The 12,500-nt window shown below is 45.5% G+C and overlaps 2 protein-coding genes across 4 annotated transcripts in view; one reads left to right on the top strand and one right to left on the bottom strand.

Annotated features, from left to right (window-relative positions):
* Positions 1-1,536, top strand: part of LOC125033026 (esterase E4-like) — a 7,297-nt gene extending 5,761 nt beyond the window's left edge. Inside the window, exons 11-13 of the mRNA XM_047624481.1 lie at positions 24-251; positions 656-794; positions 1,094-1,536. Of these exons, the coding sequence (XP_047480437.1) occupies positions 24-251; positions 656-794; positions 1,094-1,225 (499 nt within the window). The 3' untranslated portion in view covers positions 1,226-1,536. The remainder of the gene's footprint in view (positions 1-23; positions 252-655; positions 795-1,093) is intronic.
* A 138-nt stretch (positions 1,537-1,674) lies between these two features.
* LOC125033027 overlaps positions 1,675-12,500 on the bottom strand; it is a 16,383-nt gene continuing 5,557 nt past the window's right edge. For 2 of the 3 annotated variants that reach the window (XM_047624482.1, XM_047624483.1), the window contains 7 exons: positions 10,196-10,285; positions 9,940-10,042; positions 9,368-9,442; positions 8,997-9,139; positions 8,531-8,644; positions 2,340-2,882; positions 1,675-1,920 (listed from right to left, as the gene is read on the bottom strand). In XM_047624482.1, coding sequence (XP_047480438.1) covers positions 1,867-1,920; positions 2,340-2,882; positions 8,531-8,644; positions 8,997-9,139; positions 9,368-9,442; positions 9,940-10,042; positions 10,196-10,285 — 1,122 coding nt within the window. In that variant the 3' untranslated portion in view covers positions 1,675-1,866. The remainder of the gene's footprint in view (positions 1,921-2,339; positions 2,883-8,530; positions 8,645-8,996; positions 9,140-9,367; positions 9,443-9,939; positions 10,043-10,195; positions 10,286-12,500) is intronic. The other variant, XM_047624484.1, reaches the window with a different exon arrangement.

Genomic DNA, 12,500 nt, shown 5'->3' with positions numbered 1-12,500 from the left:
ATTCTTCTTCTCGTCTTCCCCAGTTACCTTAATGCTCACCGCGACATCGACACCCCCACCTGGGCCACGCCCCTGTACGACCGCCTGCGAGACCTGGGCGTCCGGACACCGATGCTGGAGACGGGCGTGTCCCACGGCGACGATATGGTGCACCTCTTCGACTTCCCGTACACCCTCAGCAAGTTCTCGGCGCGGGACCAGATGGTGTCCACCTTCGTCACGACCACGTGGACCAACTTCATCACAAACGGGTGAGTCTTCTCTTTATAGCGGTTATTATCGTTATTTTTTCCTCTCGCGACCCCTTCTCAAACGTCCTGCTCGTCCTACTCTCAGACCTCCTACTTTATCTACTTGTAGTTTATTCTTTGAAGCCAGAGTATAGTCTTAATATGAGTAATGACGAACGCCCAGCACAGTGACCAAATGCCCTCCAAAATCAGGTGGCATTTGGGATTTCAAAGCTTTCCCAATATCATATGATGACAAGTTTTACTGGATGTTTATTCAGCACAGCTTCTTTCTTTGTTGCATTGTTACGAGTGATAACGATTATGATTTTACAATAAAGCATGCCACCCGAACGTCAACAGTAATTCTAAAGCACATCGGAGAGTCGACACGCACTGACTCAGTAATCACCTCTTTTCTAAAGGTCGCCCGTGATAGGAGACACAAGCCAGCTTTCATGGGCCAACCTCGACAGCTGGACGCCCTTGCAGCCTAATCAACCCATGAGCTATTTCCGCATTTCCGTCGAGCCGACCATGGTGTCACGACCACACAAAGGAAAGGTCTGTACAGCTGTGTACATGTTATCAGGTTACTCGGTTACATATTTGGAAGGTTTTATTTACAGGAAGGCATGTCTGTAAGGTACACACATATACGGACATATATATATATGTGTGTATGAGTGTGTGTGTGTGTGTGTGTGTGTGTGTGTGTGTGTGTGTGTGTGTGTGTGTGTGTGTGTGTGTGTGTGTGCATTTTCTGCCCTATATTAGAGATAAGTGATTTCCTGTTGTTGTTTTTTGTGCGAAGTGGGTACTGTACATTTTTCGTTGAGAATCGTTGTTATTCACTTTGGCAGGAAAGGAATTTCTGGCAGCAAGTAGTACCAAGCGTCGTTAGCCAGATGCCATCGGAAGCAGCAAGCAAAGGCGCGTGCCACAGGAGGGAGCAGGCGTCGTGCCCGGTTTCGCCCCGCCCTTTCGCCGATTAATGGGAACTAATGCCCATACGCTAAACGCATGCCCTTGCGGACATACACACATACAGCAACGCGTATACACACTAGCACACAAACACCATTGACATATACGTACGAGCACATATGCAAGCACACACACACAACTAAGATAAACATGCTGTAAATATTCGTGTTTGATGTCGAAGTTACGCATTTGTATATATTGTGAGATTTTTTATCGCATTAATTCTAGATAATAAGGTCTGAGTGCTTTTTAATATTATATGATCGTGAAAATGATTTTTGTACAATAGCATATTTTTATAATAAAAATTACCTAGCTATAATGGCTTTCCTCTCTCGGAAATAATCAATACGAAAAGGTCACTTCAAGTTTCTTTTTATTATTTACCACTATATTTCCTGGTCAGTCCTTCTTCTATTCTAATTCCAAGCTTTTCCAATTAAATCATCACATTTGCCTTTATTGTTACCATTCATTTATTTTTCCTTATCTTCTCAACAACAAAAAACAGGAATAAATGAAAAAGAATATTCCTAAATGTAAAACTTGCAGGATCCCTAAATCCACCGTTCATAGCGAAATTCCTCTGTGATTTTTCTCGAGCCGAAGATGCCACACCTTCAGGAATCTGAGACGGCGCTTAATTCCATCAACTGTGGATGAGCCGTGAGCCTTTTCTTCCCCTTACTTTGTGCCGACGATTCTGGCGGATACATAAGACAGAGGAATATGAAACAAATGTTAAGACAGATGAATAACATCAAATATTAAGACAGAGGAATATCATTAAATATAAGTCAGACGAAAATAATTAAATACAAGCGAGATCATTTTTCCGTGGTCATCAGTAGAAAAGTTCGTTACTCTTTGAGTTAAATTTCTTATAAAAAACGATTACTCATATGAGTAAAAAGTAGTTAATGAGACTACTAATGCTTATCAATGCCATGAGGTATTTTGCAAATAGTAAGTTGTTTCAGGTCACAAGGTAACTATTCTAAACTTTAAAAATCCATGGCATTGTGGCAAAACTATATCTATTCGGAAAACAAACACATTAAAGGTAGAAACCCAATGTTGCTTCAAAAACTAATTCCAGGACATCAGAATTGCATTTCTTACAATTACGTCAGCCTGCGAAGCAGCGGTGGCGCCGTTTCCCTGAGCGGACTTGCGCATTTTTAAGCGCGTCGTGTCCCTCCGCCTCCCTCCTCCCTGCTGCGCCTTGGCCTCGTCCGCCGTCAGCTCTCTCGATCGGCATTCTCTCTGTAGCCCGATTCTCCTGCGGGGAAGTCGAGGTCTCCCTTTTCCACGTCGTCCTTCCTCTGCCTTCCCTGTGTCCTCAAGTTCGCCGCCTCGGTTTCCATCAGGTCCGGACGGTAGAGAGGACTCTTTCGTTGGCGCGGAGTCTCTGTCGGGTTGGCGGCCGCCGTCGCCGTCCCGCCCCAGGCTGTCCTCGTTTCTGGGGTCCCCGTTCTGCTGATCTGCCGGAACGTCCTCGCGCACGTGAAGGAAAAGGCCTTGGCTCCTTTGAGCACAACCGACGGCGCAATTAACGGCAGGTGGCGAGAATGCCCCTACGCCGATGACTCCCGAACAGGCGATCTTGACTGGACTGTCGGTGGGAGTCTTCAGCTGTTCTTTCACTGAAGGCTTCAAGGCAATCTATGGAAGGATACAAAACATATATGTCAACCATAGTGGAATACACACACTCAAGCAGATAGATAGAGGAAGGGAGAAATAAAAAGATAGAGAAAGAGAAAGAGAGAATAGCCGGAGAGAGAGAGAAGAAAAGAGAGAATGAGAGAGAGAGCGAGAAGAAGAAAAGAGAGAATGAGAGAGAGCGCGAGAGAGAAAAAAACAGAGAGAGAGAGAGAGAGAGAGAGAGAGAGAGAGAGAGAGAGAGAGAGAGAGAGAGAGAGAGAGAGAGAGAGAGAGAGAGAAGAAGAAGAAAAGAGAGAATGAGAGAGGGAGCGAGAAGAAGAAAAGAGAGAATGAGAGAGAGAGCGAGAGAGAAAAAAACAGAGAAAGAGAGAGACAGACAGAGAGGAGAGAGAGAGAGAGAGAGATAGATAGAGAGAGAGAGAGAGAGAGAGAGAGAGAGAGAGAGAGAGAGAGAGGAGAGAGAGAGAGAGAGAGAGAGAGAGAGAGAGAGAGAGAGAGAGAGAGAGAGAGAGAGAGAGAGAGAGAGAGAGAGAGAGGAAGAGAGAAAGAGAGAGAGAGAGAGAGAGAGAGAGAGAGAGAGAGAGAGAGAGAGAGAGAGAGAGAGAGAGAGAGAGAGAGAGAGAGAGAGAGAGAGAGAGGGGGGGGGGGGAGACAGACAGACAGACAGACAGACAGACAGACAGACAGACAGACAGACAGACAGAGAAAGACGGTGGAGAGGCGAAAATGAGAATGCACTCAGATAGATATAGAGAGGGATAAATAAGAAAGAAATAATAAGAGAAAGAGAGAAAAAAGAATAGCCAGAGTGAGAGAGAGATAATGATGAGAGAGAGAGAGAGAGAGAGAGAGAGAGAGAGAGAGAGAGAGAGAGAGAGAGAGAGAGAGAGAGAGAGAGAGAGAGAGAGAAAGAGAGAGAGGGGGGGGGGGATTGTGGGAAAGATACGAAGCTAATCCCACAAAATATAATAACACTTTATGCAAAAAAAAAAAAAAAAAAGCATGCAAATGCTTGCAACAGATGAAACAAAGAGTAACTGTCAACTTCGGGAGCAGGCAGCAAGGCGTGGTGGTCATATGTCAAGGGACACCAAGGGGACACTCGGGAATCCACAATGCCTCCTCTAATTAAGCCCGATAGAGCAAATGCTTCAAGTAATCGGGGGGGGGGGGGGATGACCCTCTGGAAATACCCCTAATTCACAGCTAAATGGCTAAACATTAGTGCCGACATAATAGTGGCTATTAAACCTTCCTTAATGCAGAGGTAGAACCCGCTCTTGGTAAAATATGAGGCTACTCACAGTGGAAAAGAAAACTTCGGAGGGGTAGCTGTTAGCTATAAAGAGAATCTGCAGGTCATGCTTAAGTCAAATGAGTCCCTGCTACTTTTCGCTCACTACAGGTCGTAGTGACAAGGCAGGCTACCGGTGGACTTCCTAACGGAAAACTTAGACGTCCTTCAGGCTCGCAACAACTGGCAGCCTTTCATAATAGTTGGGAACCTTAATAACCATTTCATTCAGTCAGCATACAAGAATCTTCTCGCAGTTCACGGGCTGACAGATTCCTGACGCACTTCCTCGTTCAATCTCTCGACCTTCTAACTGAGGACTTTATCTCCTGCTCATCGCTCGGTAAAATAGGAACGGCAGATCCACCTTTCAGTCATATCACATTTTTGCCTCGGCCCCGCAGCCTCTTCGCCGAAAAGCAGGTGAAATACGTCCCTTGACGGACATACATCATAAAACCAGCGGATCAAGCCTGGTTTGGCTACAAATGTTATCAAGCATCCAAGAAGAAATGCAGATTGTGACAAAGGTACAAGGTTAATCCCACACGACATAATAAAAATCTGTACAAAAATGCTTAAAAAGAAATGACAGCCTTATGCAAATGAGCCTGCAACAAATGCCAAGAGGACGCAAAAAGGAAACTGTCAACTCTGGGAGCAGGCAGCAGGGAATGGTTGTCACTTATCAAGGAGAACCAAGGGGAAACTCGGGAATCCCGATGGAACAGCTGCTTCAAGTAATTGGGAAAAAAGCTGACCTTCTGGGAAGCTCATTCAGTCGTAAAACCCCAGATGCTAACAGGACACCCCCAGAGATACCCTTGATATGCCATAAACAACCCCTTGCCCTCCAAATTCTTTGCATCAGAACAAAAGAGATCCTTCAAAATTTAAACACAAAGAAAGCACCAGGTACATATGATATCATCCCGCAAACAAACAGAGTTATCCCAGCCGTTATCATCCATCTTCCAATCGTGTATCGATGAAAGCTGTTGGCCCACTATATGGAAGAAACGGTCAAAAACAAGTCCAGATCAGCAAGGTATTTGGAAAGCTCAATGCTGAACAATTCATGGAACACCTGGAAAACTTCAAATTTATTTCCACCAGACAGTTTGGCTTTTGATCTTCCCGATCTTCTACTGCTTGAATAAAAACTGGCATGATGTTCTGGATCAAACTATAAGCAAGGGGCATAAGCAGTAACCTCTTGCAGGTATTTGATAATTACTGGAAGTGGTCATCGGTGACCAGTTATCTCAGAATTATCCAAAGGCATCTTTACTATAAAGATCTGTACTTGGCTCAATCCTTTGGAACATCTATATTGATGATATGCTTAGGGCCGAGCAATATAGTTGGTCAAGAAGCAGATGATCAATATGGCATGCATAAAAGCATGATTATGTGTAAGCCATTAGCTCAAGATGGTGACTACAGGCCAGAAGCTAAATTTAGCTCCACATTGGATCCAAGCAAGTGCCCCCTAGCGAGAACCTAGATGACAATTATGGCTGCCCTAACCCATCCACCCCAGAATTTTTCGCTCGTCGCCGAACCCCCCGGCCGGTTTTAGTTGCCAGCCGCGTGGGCCTCCGCTACAGGATATTTTCTGACGCGGAGCCGCCGCGCAAAGACAGTCATATCAACTTTGCAGGAATCTGTCCACAGATTTTGTAGGATTGTGGTGTTGTATTTATGAGGAATGTGTAGAAATTACAGTTTTTGCATGGTGTGTTCTTGGCATCGTTTCACCTTTTGTATTGAAGAGATACTGAAGTTCTTCCAAATTGTCCATATCAGTCAATGACATTAACAATTTGACACTAATAGATAGTTTTTTTGTTTGTTTTTTTGTATGAGGTCAAACTTGCAAATGAAGAAAAATATGAAGCAAAACAGGAACCCTAATGTTATTTTTGATGCTCTGAAGTAGTATTTTGTCCACATGAAAATTTAAACTTTTTCTTTTTATATAACACTTGGGGAAAAAAGAAAAACGAGAGAATTAGGTGAATCTAGCACCTTTCTGATGCTGAAAATTTGTTTTGTTTTTGTATAAGAGGTATGAGAGATTGATGGTTGTTTTCTTTCGTATGACACTTGGAAAAGGCAGAAAAACTGAAGTGAATTCAGCACCTTTTTGATGCTCAAAAGTAGCTTCGTTTCTATATGAGAGCTCAGACTGTGTTCTTTGTTTTCTCTTTCTTTCTTTATACACTTGCTAAAAGTAGATCAAGAAACCAAATTATACCCATCACCATTTGATTTTATAAATAGTAAAAACTATATAAATATATATTCTTTTGAGAATGGTAGTTCTCAAAGCACTCGTAGGTGCACAAAGCTATCTTACATTCTTCACAGGTCATTTTCCCGCACGGCAGCACATACAACAGCAGCAGTATTTTTTTCTGGTATCTCGCGCACTGCATGCCACGTCCTCCCTGCAAATCGTGAAGGCGATGGCAGTGTAGAAAGTTGCCTACGTGAGCTATAGGGCTCTTGTTGTGGCAGAAAGTGATTGATGGCAAACATAGGCAGGTCAACCCTGAAATCCACCTGCTCCACGTGTTTATGTCCCAGCATCTTGTGGAATGAGAAGCTGTTGATGGTAGCCAGGCTAAAAAGATTTTAAAAAAATACTTTCTTGTACTACTTCAGTGATCTTCTCACTGCAGGATATGAGAAGGCCAATTGATCACCGAGAACAACACCCTTCATTCCTGCGTTATATTCCACAACGCACTGGGGCTTCAGGTACTGAGATCCTCTGTGTGCCGGCACCATTGCTGATATATGGACCATGCTAAGCACATTCACTGGTTTGGTGTCGACCCAGGACAGTCCATATCCCCTTTCTTCACTTATAGGTCTCGAGGCATATGGCGGCGGTTTGAATTGCCCATGAAGACATATACCCCTTGTCGAAAAATATACCTGCCTCCATCAAGTCGACTACCACCTTCTGGGAGGTATCTTATCCTTTTCCTTACCAGCATAAATGCGGAATACAGCGGTGTATCCGACACCTGCACCATCACTGGCTGAGAGCTTGTACACCTTGACGTCAAACCGAGTGTGCTTGTTCGGGTTGTACGTCCTGAAGCTCGGAACTTCCACAGGGCCTTGTCGATGGAGATATTCTTTCCCAGTGTGTACACCCGTGAAATCGAGCCCAAAAGATGTCCAAGACTCAGGCCTCAGCTTCCACAGCCTCTCTTCCTCGTCATGCACTATCTCATTGTCAACGAAGTGCAAATTGCGAGAGATCTGCTCAAATCTCTCATGAGGCATAGTGAACGGGAAAATCTTCATATGAAACCCTGGATTCCAGGACCAATATTGGGCCAACCGAGGTTTATAATTGAGGCCCATCAGCAGCCACAGAGCCAGGTACAGATAAACCTTGATTGTTGTCACTGGCTGCCACCTCCAGCCATGCCTTCGGATCCTCTCATGTTGGTACCTTAATTACCTTTGCTGCCTGAATATAATAAAACTGTGGACAAATATATGCATATCAACTTAACATACCCATTTGTCTCCTCTACGATGTGGTCAAGAAGTTCGTCATAGACAGAAGACCTCTAGAGCCTTGTATTTGTCATCTAGCTGCTCCTGTATGCCACAATGCTCATCACTATCCAGTGTGGTGTCATCTGCTGACACATATTCCAGCTTATCATTGCTGGGCATTCCATAGTTCCATTCCATCATGATTATATACATCATAATTACATACCATACATAATTATTGACCAATCACGTAAAACCATCAGCAGTGACATCTATTGGGTCAGAACAACAATAAACAGTCAATATGCAGTCAGTCATCGTGGCAAGAAAACATGCCACATGAACTGGGGCTCCTACAAGCCATGGCAAGAGTAAATGCCATACGGGTTGGGGCACTTAGAGACCATGGCAAGATGACAAATGGGGTGAATGGGCTAGGATGACCACTCAGATTGCACTCTGTCACTGTTCTGTTAAGATCTACCTCGGCATTCTGCTGGCCAGGATACGTAACACCACTTGCTCCCAGACTATCAAATCGTGTCTATATTAATTTATGTGTACTCTTCCATCGATAAAGAGTCAAGCCATTTAACAACTATTACCGTCCAACCAGTCCCATTACATTAAGTCATCCACAGCCTTTTACAGAAAGACCGTTTCAACACTGGCTCCCAGACCACCATATCACGTGTTTATCTGTGTGAACTCTTCGTTCAATACGGAGTCAAACCATTTAACAACTATCACTGTCCAACCAGTCCCATTGTATTGAGGCATCCACAGCTTTTTGCAGGGAGAGAGAGGGGGGGGGGGGCATACACACCTCGGTCAGCTGGGATGAAGCATGAAGCTCTGAGCGGTTGCATCCTAAACGTCTGATGTTACTGCCTGCATGCTCCCCGTGGACGCCTGGTGGCTGCTTTCTCTTGAAACAGAGCTTAGGAGAGAAGGGAAAGCTTTAAGTTTAAGTGGTTTTATTTTTGTTCAATAATATGGGTTTGCCGGGAATTTCAATACAAATGGTGAAACTTGCCCATACCCGATCCCTTCCCATGCTTGATCAGTCAGGAAGAGGCTGGGAATCAAGAACGAAGACTATTGCTCGGTGCTCTCACAGCCTGACAGTGTTGATAAATGCTGTTTTTTTTCTGTTTTTTTTTTTTGTTTTTGTTTTTTTTTTTTTAATGATAATAGTAGTGGTGAATTCCGATCTCTGAAAACTATGCATTATACAAACACTTCCTTTCTGCTGTCTCCCCCACCGGCCCCGCCTCTGCCGCGCGACTTACCTTGTGCCGATGGGAATTGCAGATGCTACAGTGCTCCTTATGATGATCAAAATCCCTCAGATCTGTGGCATCCAAGTCTACGCCAAGATTCTCCTGATTATTCAAAGAATACTCAGTCTCCTGCTCTGTGCTGCGTCCAAAAACTGGGAAGGAAAAAGAGATTGGAAAGACCTTTTACTCGTTTTTCCTTGATTTTTTTTTTTTTTTTTTTTTTTTTTAATTGCACGTGTCTTTCAATACGCACTCCTTACCAATACTTCTCTTTTGATCCCACTCTTTTGTTGCCTGTCTCTACCCCCTCCCATCACCGCCGCCCCCGACCTCTCTCTGTGGATATCTCAGAACCAAAGGGAAACGTAACAGGAACTTACTGCTACCACAGACGTTTCCTGCTCCTGGATTTCTGTCTCTGCTGTCTCTTTGCAGAATTCTCTGAATGTCAGCCACTTGAAAGGCAGAAAATAAATGCAGTTGGTATAATATTCAAATAATAATATCGAGTGTCAAAATCTGAGTTAAACACATACAGGGGTGTAACTGTCAAGTCACTGTAATGGGGTTGGGGGATCAGAGGATTATTAGCAACGCCAAAAGAAATAATCCTTAGCAAATCTACTATTAGTTTATTAGTTTATGATTAACCACGTTCCCGTTTTTATCTTTAGTTATTTCAGTCAATTTCACTCCTTAATAAAGTGTAACTATACATTATCATGTTTTTTATTACAAAAAATCGAAATAGACAAGGAAAATCTCTTTATGCAAAAAACCCACACACTTGAGTCTGCCTAAGCATGACAGCCACAGAACTGACACAGTCCGCTAATTAAAGGGTTTAAACAGCTTCAAGTGGGTGGGGCAGCACAGTTCACAAACACCTGCTAGTAAAGCCTCTACATATGTAGAACAAGTTTTGGTATCAAGGAACAGGTGACCGTCTCACATGGCTCACGTCGTCGGCGTTTGAAGGAAGGTTCCGCTGGCGAAAGAGGCTCCTCTGAGCACGGGACTAATGACTGACTGTTGACGAAGGCAGAGCTGCTGACCTGGGGCAATCAAGAGAACCTTTGTATTCTGATTGGCCACGGTTCATGTCACGATTTTGCTTTTGAAATTTACTGGATCTATTAAGTTGTTAATATACATATACTCGTTACACATAGAAGGACTTTATATCTGCTCATCCATTCAGGACTTACCTTGGATTGCGGGCCAGAAACTCTCACGGTCTGGTTACTCGCCTTAACCCTCACGCTTACTTTGTGATGCAATGTGCTGACCACTCCCACCTGCAAAATACACATAACACGCTTCCATTAGGGGGCGTGCAATCACTTCTGAGCCTGTTTCTGGCCGATTCTTTGCTCCAGCTCTGTTTGTCTCTCAGCAAACACAACAGCAGTAGACCTGCCCCAGAGTTAAGGCCAGGAACTGGCTGGAGCTGGTTCAATTTATCACAGAGTTTCACACGCATGGATACACATGGTGTATCAGAATTTTAATCATATTGCTATAATGGTAGTATGGTTGTGTAGGTGAAAACATGGGATCTGTTAAGTTTCAGTATTTTTTTTCAATAAGATATATTACTCTAAAGCCCTGGGGTATCCATACAATCAAGCTGTGCTCGTCGGGCCCTGTCATTCTATTAGAGAGTGCGAGTGAGAGGAGTGATGAGGGAGGCCGTGGCGCCAGGACAGGAGCATATGAATCATATGCAGAGCCTGTTACAGGCCCAGCAAATTCAATTACAAGCCCTCCGGGCACAAATGCAGATACAACAGGCAAAGCAGCAAGTCTTGCCGGGTAAAAGTAAAGCCCTACACGCCTTACCGCTGCAGCACACTGTGATGGGCCCCCTCTCAGTCACACCCTCAACAGGTGGCGAGACGCTGCTACTGAACGTCTGCCTACCGCCACCGATGGTATCACCGTGGAAGCAATCCCTTCGGCCAGTTACTTGCAGGTGACCCTCGCACCCAGCAGCCTCATTGTTAGGTGGCCATGGCTGTTCCCCCCACACCCTCAATCGACCAACAGAAGGCCAGTAATCCAAGGCCACTTCAACTACGACCGTAGGATCGTCAAAAGCAACCGGCAAGTACTCCCGATCCTGTGCAGATTCCTGCACAGACGACCGCTGTGATTAGACGCGACGAGGTCTCGGCGTCCTGTAAGGTAACACTGACCCCCCGTGGCCTGCAGTACCCTACAGAGGACAAAGACGCAGGAGAGTCCTGCGCCGACGACCGAGATGGCTACCTCTACATCTAACGTGCCAGCCCGCAACGCGAGTGAAGGAGTGAAGGACGCCCCATTACCCGCAAGCGATCTCTCTCAGGCGGCGGCGCTGCACCGCACTCAGCTGTCGAACTGAGGACGGTCGAACTGTTCCAGCCTGACCGGAGTACTTGCCACGATCGCCGGTGGTGCGGGTATGACCGAAGTGACGATGGCCCCATTCTCTGGAACGACAACGATCAATGACCCGAGAACGACAACGAATGCAGACTCCAAAGTAATGAAGAAAGTGTACCGAAGCCCAGGATGTCAGATCCTGGTACAGTGTCAAATCCCAGGAGTGCAGAAAGTCTCGGCGCATCCCGAGAGCCTGCCGCGAGAAACCGCGTAGCCCCGCCTTGGTGCCCAGCAGTGTAAGGTCCTCTGGATGCGGCCTGCTGAGGATAAGATGAAAACTGAGGGGTGACCTGACAGCGAGGATGCCCGTCCACGCGACGCCTGTCAGGAGGCGCCTCCACCAGGAACAGCCCCTACCAGGGCAATGAGGACTACCCGGACATAGGTCAGGATCAGTGAACTTCTGAAGGTGAGTCTGGGGAAGAAGGCTTGAGGAGGATGGATTGGGCCGCTGTAACACAGGTCCCGAGTGATGGATACGAAGGAGTCAGAACCCCTCCCCGAGCGCACCAGACACGGACATTGTTGCTGAGTGCATCAAGCGACACACAGGAGGACGTGACCCGAAGGAAGCGTGCGATGACGTGTTGAAGATGTACAATATTTGTGAAATGCAAGTCTGGCGAACCATGTATGACTTTATGTCTTCTACTGTATTGCAACTATTGTCGATTATTATGGTACATATTTGCACTTTAGGCCCATTTTTTTTTTTTTTTTTTTTTTTTTTGTAATCATGTAACTGTATGTACATTGTCAAGGAGGTCCCTCCACCCTTTCAGTTTCCCACCAGGGGGAGATTGTTAGTCTCATGAAGACACTTGAACCTCACTGGAGGCCTCAGCAGGTCAGAACAGGCCATTAGGGTAGGTAGCCGATGATTCCAGCTATGCATAAAAACCTGGTACTCACCCTCAAAGAGGAGCCTCCAGACTAGTAGAGTGGTAACGTGCCAGCCTCTCGTCCGAGGGTTTGGCGATTCGCGCCCCGCCCAAGTGCGAGAAGTTGCAATTATCACCTGGAGGTCACTGCTTTGGCTGGGCACCACAGTGGGTAAGGACTAAGCTCATTCGAGTCAGCACAAGG

The sequence above is a fragment of the Penaeus chinensis genome, chromosome 15 (genome assembly GCF_019202785.1).
Source record: "Penaeus chinensis breed Huanghai No. 1 chromosome 15, ASM1920278v2, whole genome shotgun sequence".
Lineage (NCBI taxonomy): Eukaryota > Metazoa > Arthropoda > Malacostraca > Decapoda > Penaeidae > Penaeus > Penaeus chinensis.
Note: the sequence above shows the minus strand (reverse complement) of the source record. Positions and strands in the feature narration are given on the sequence as shown.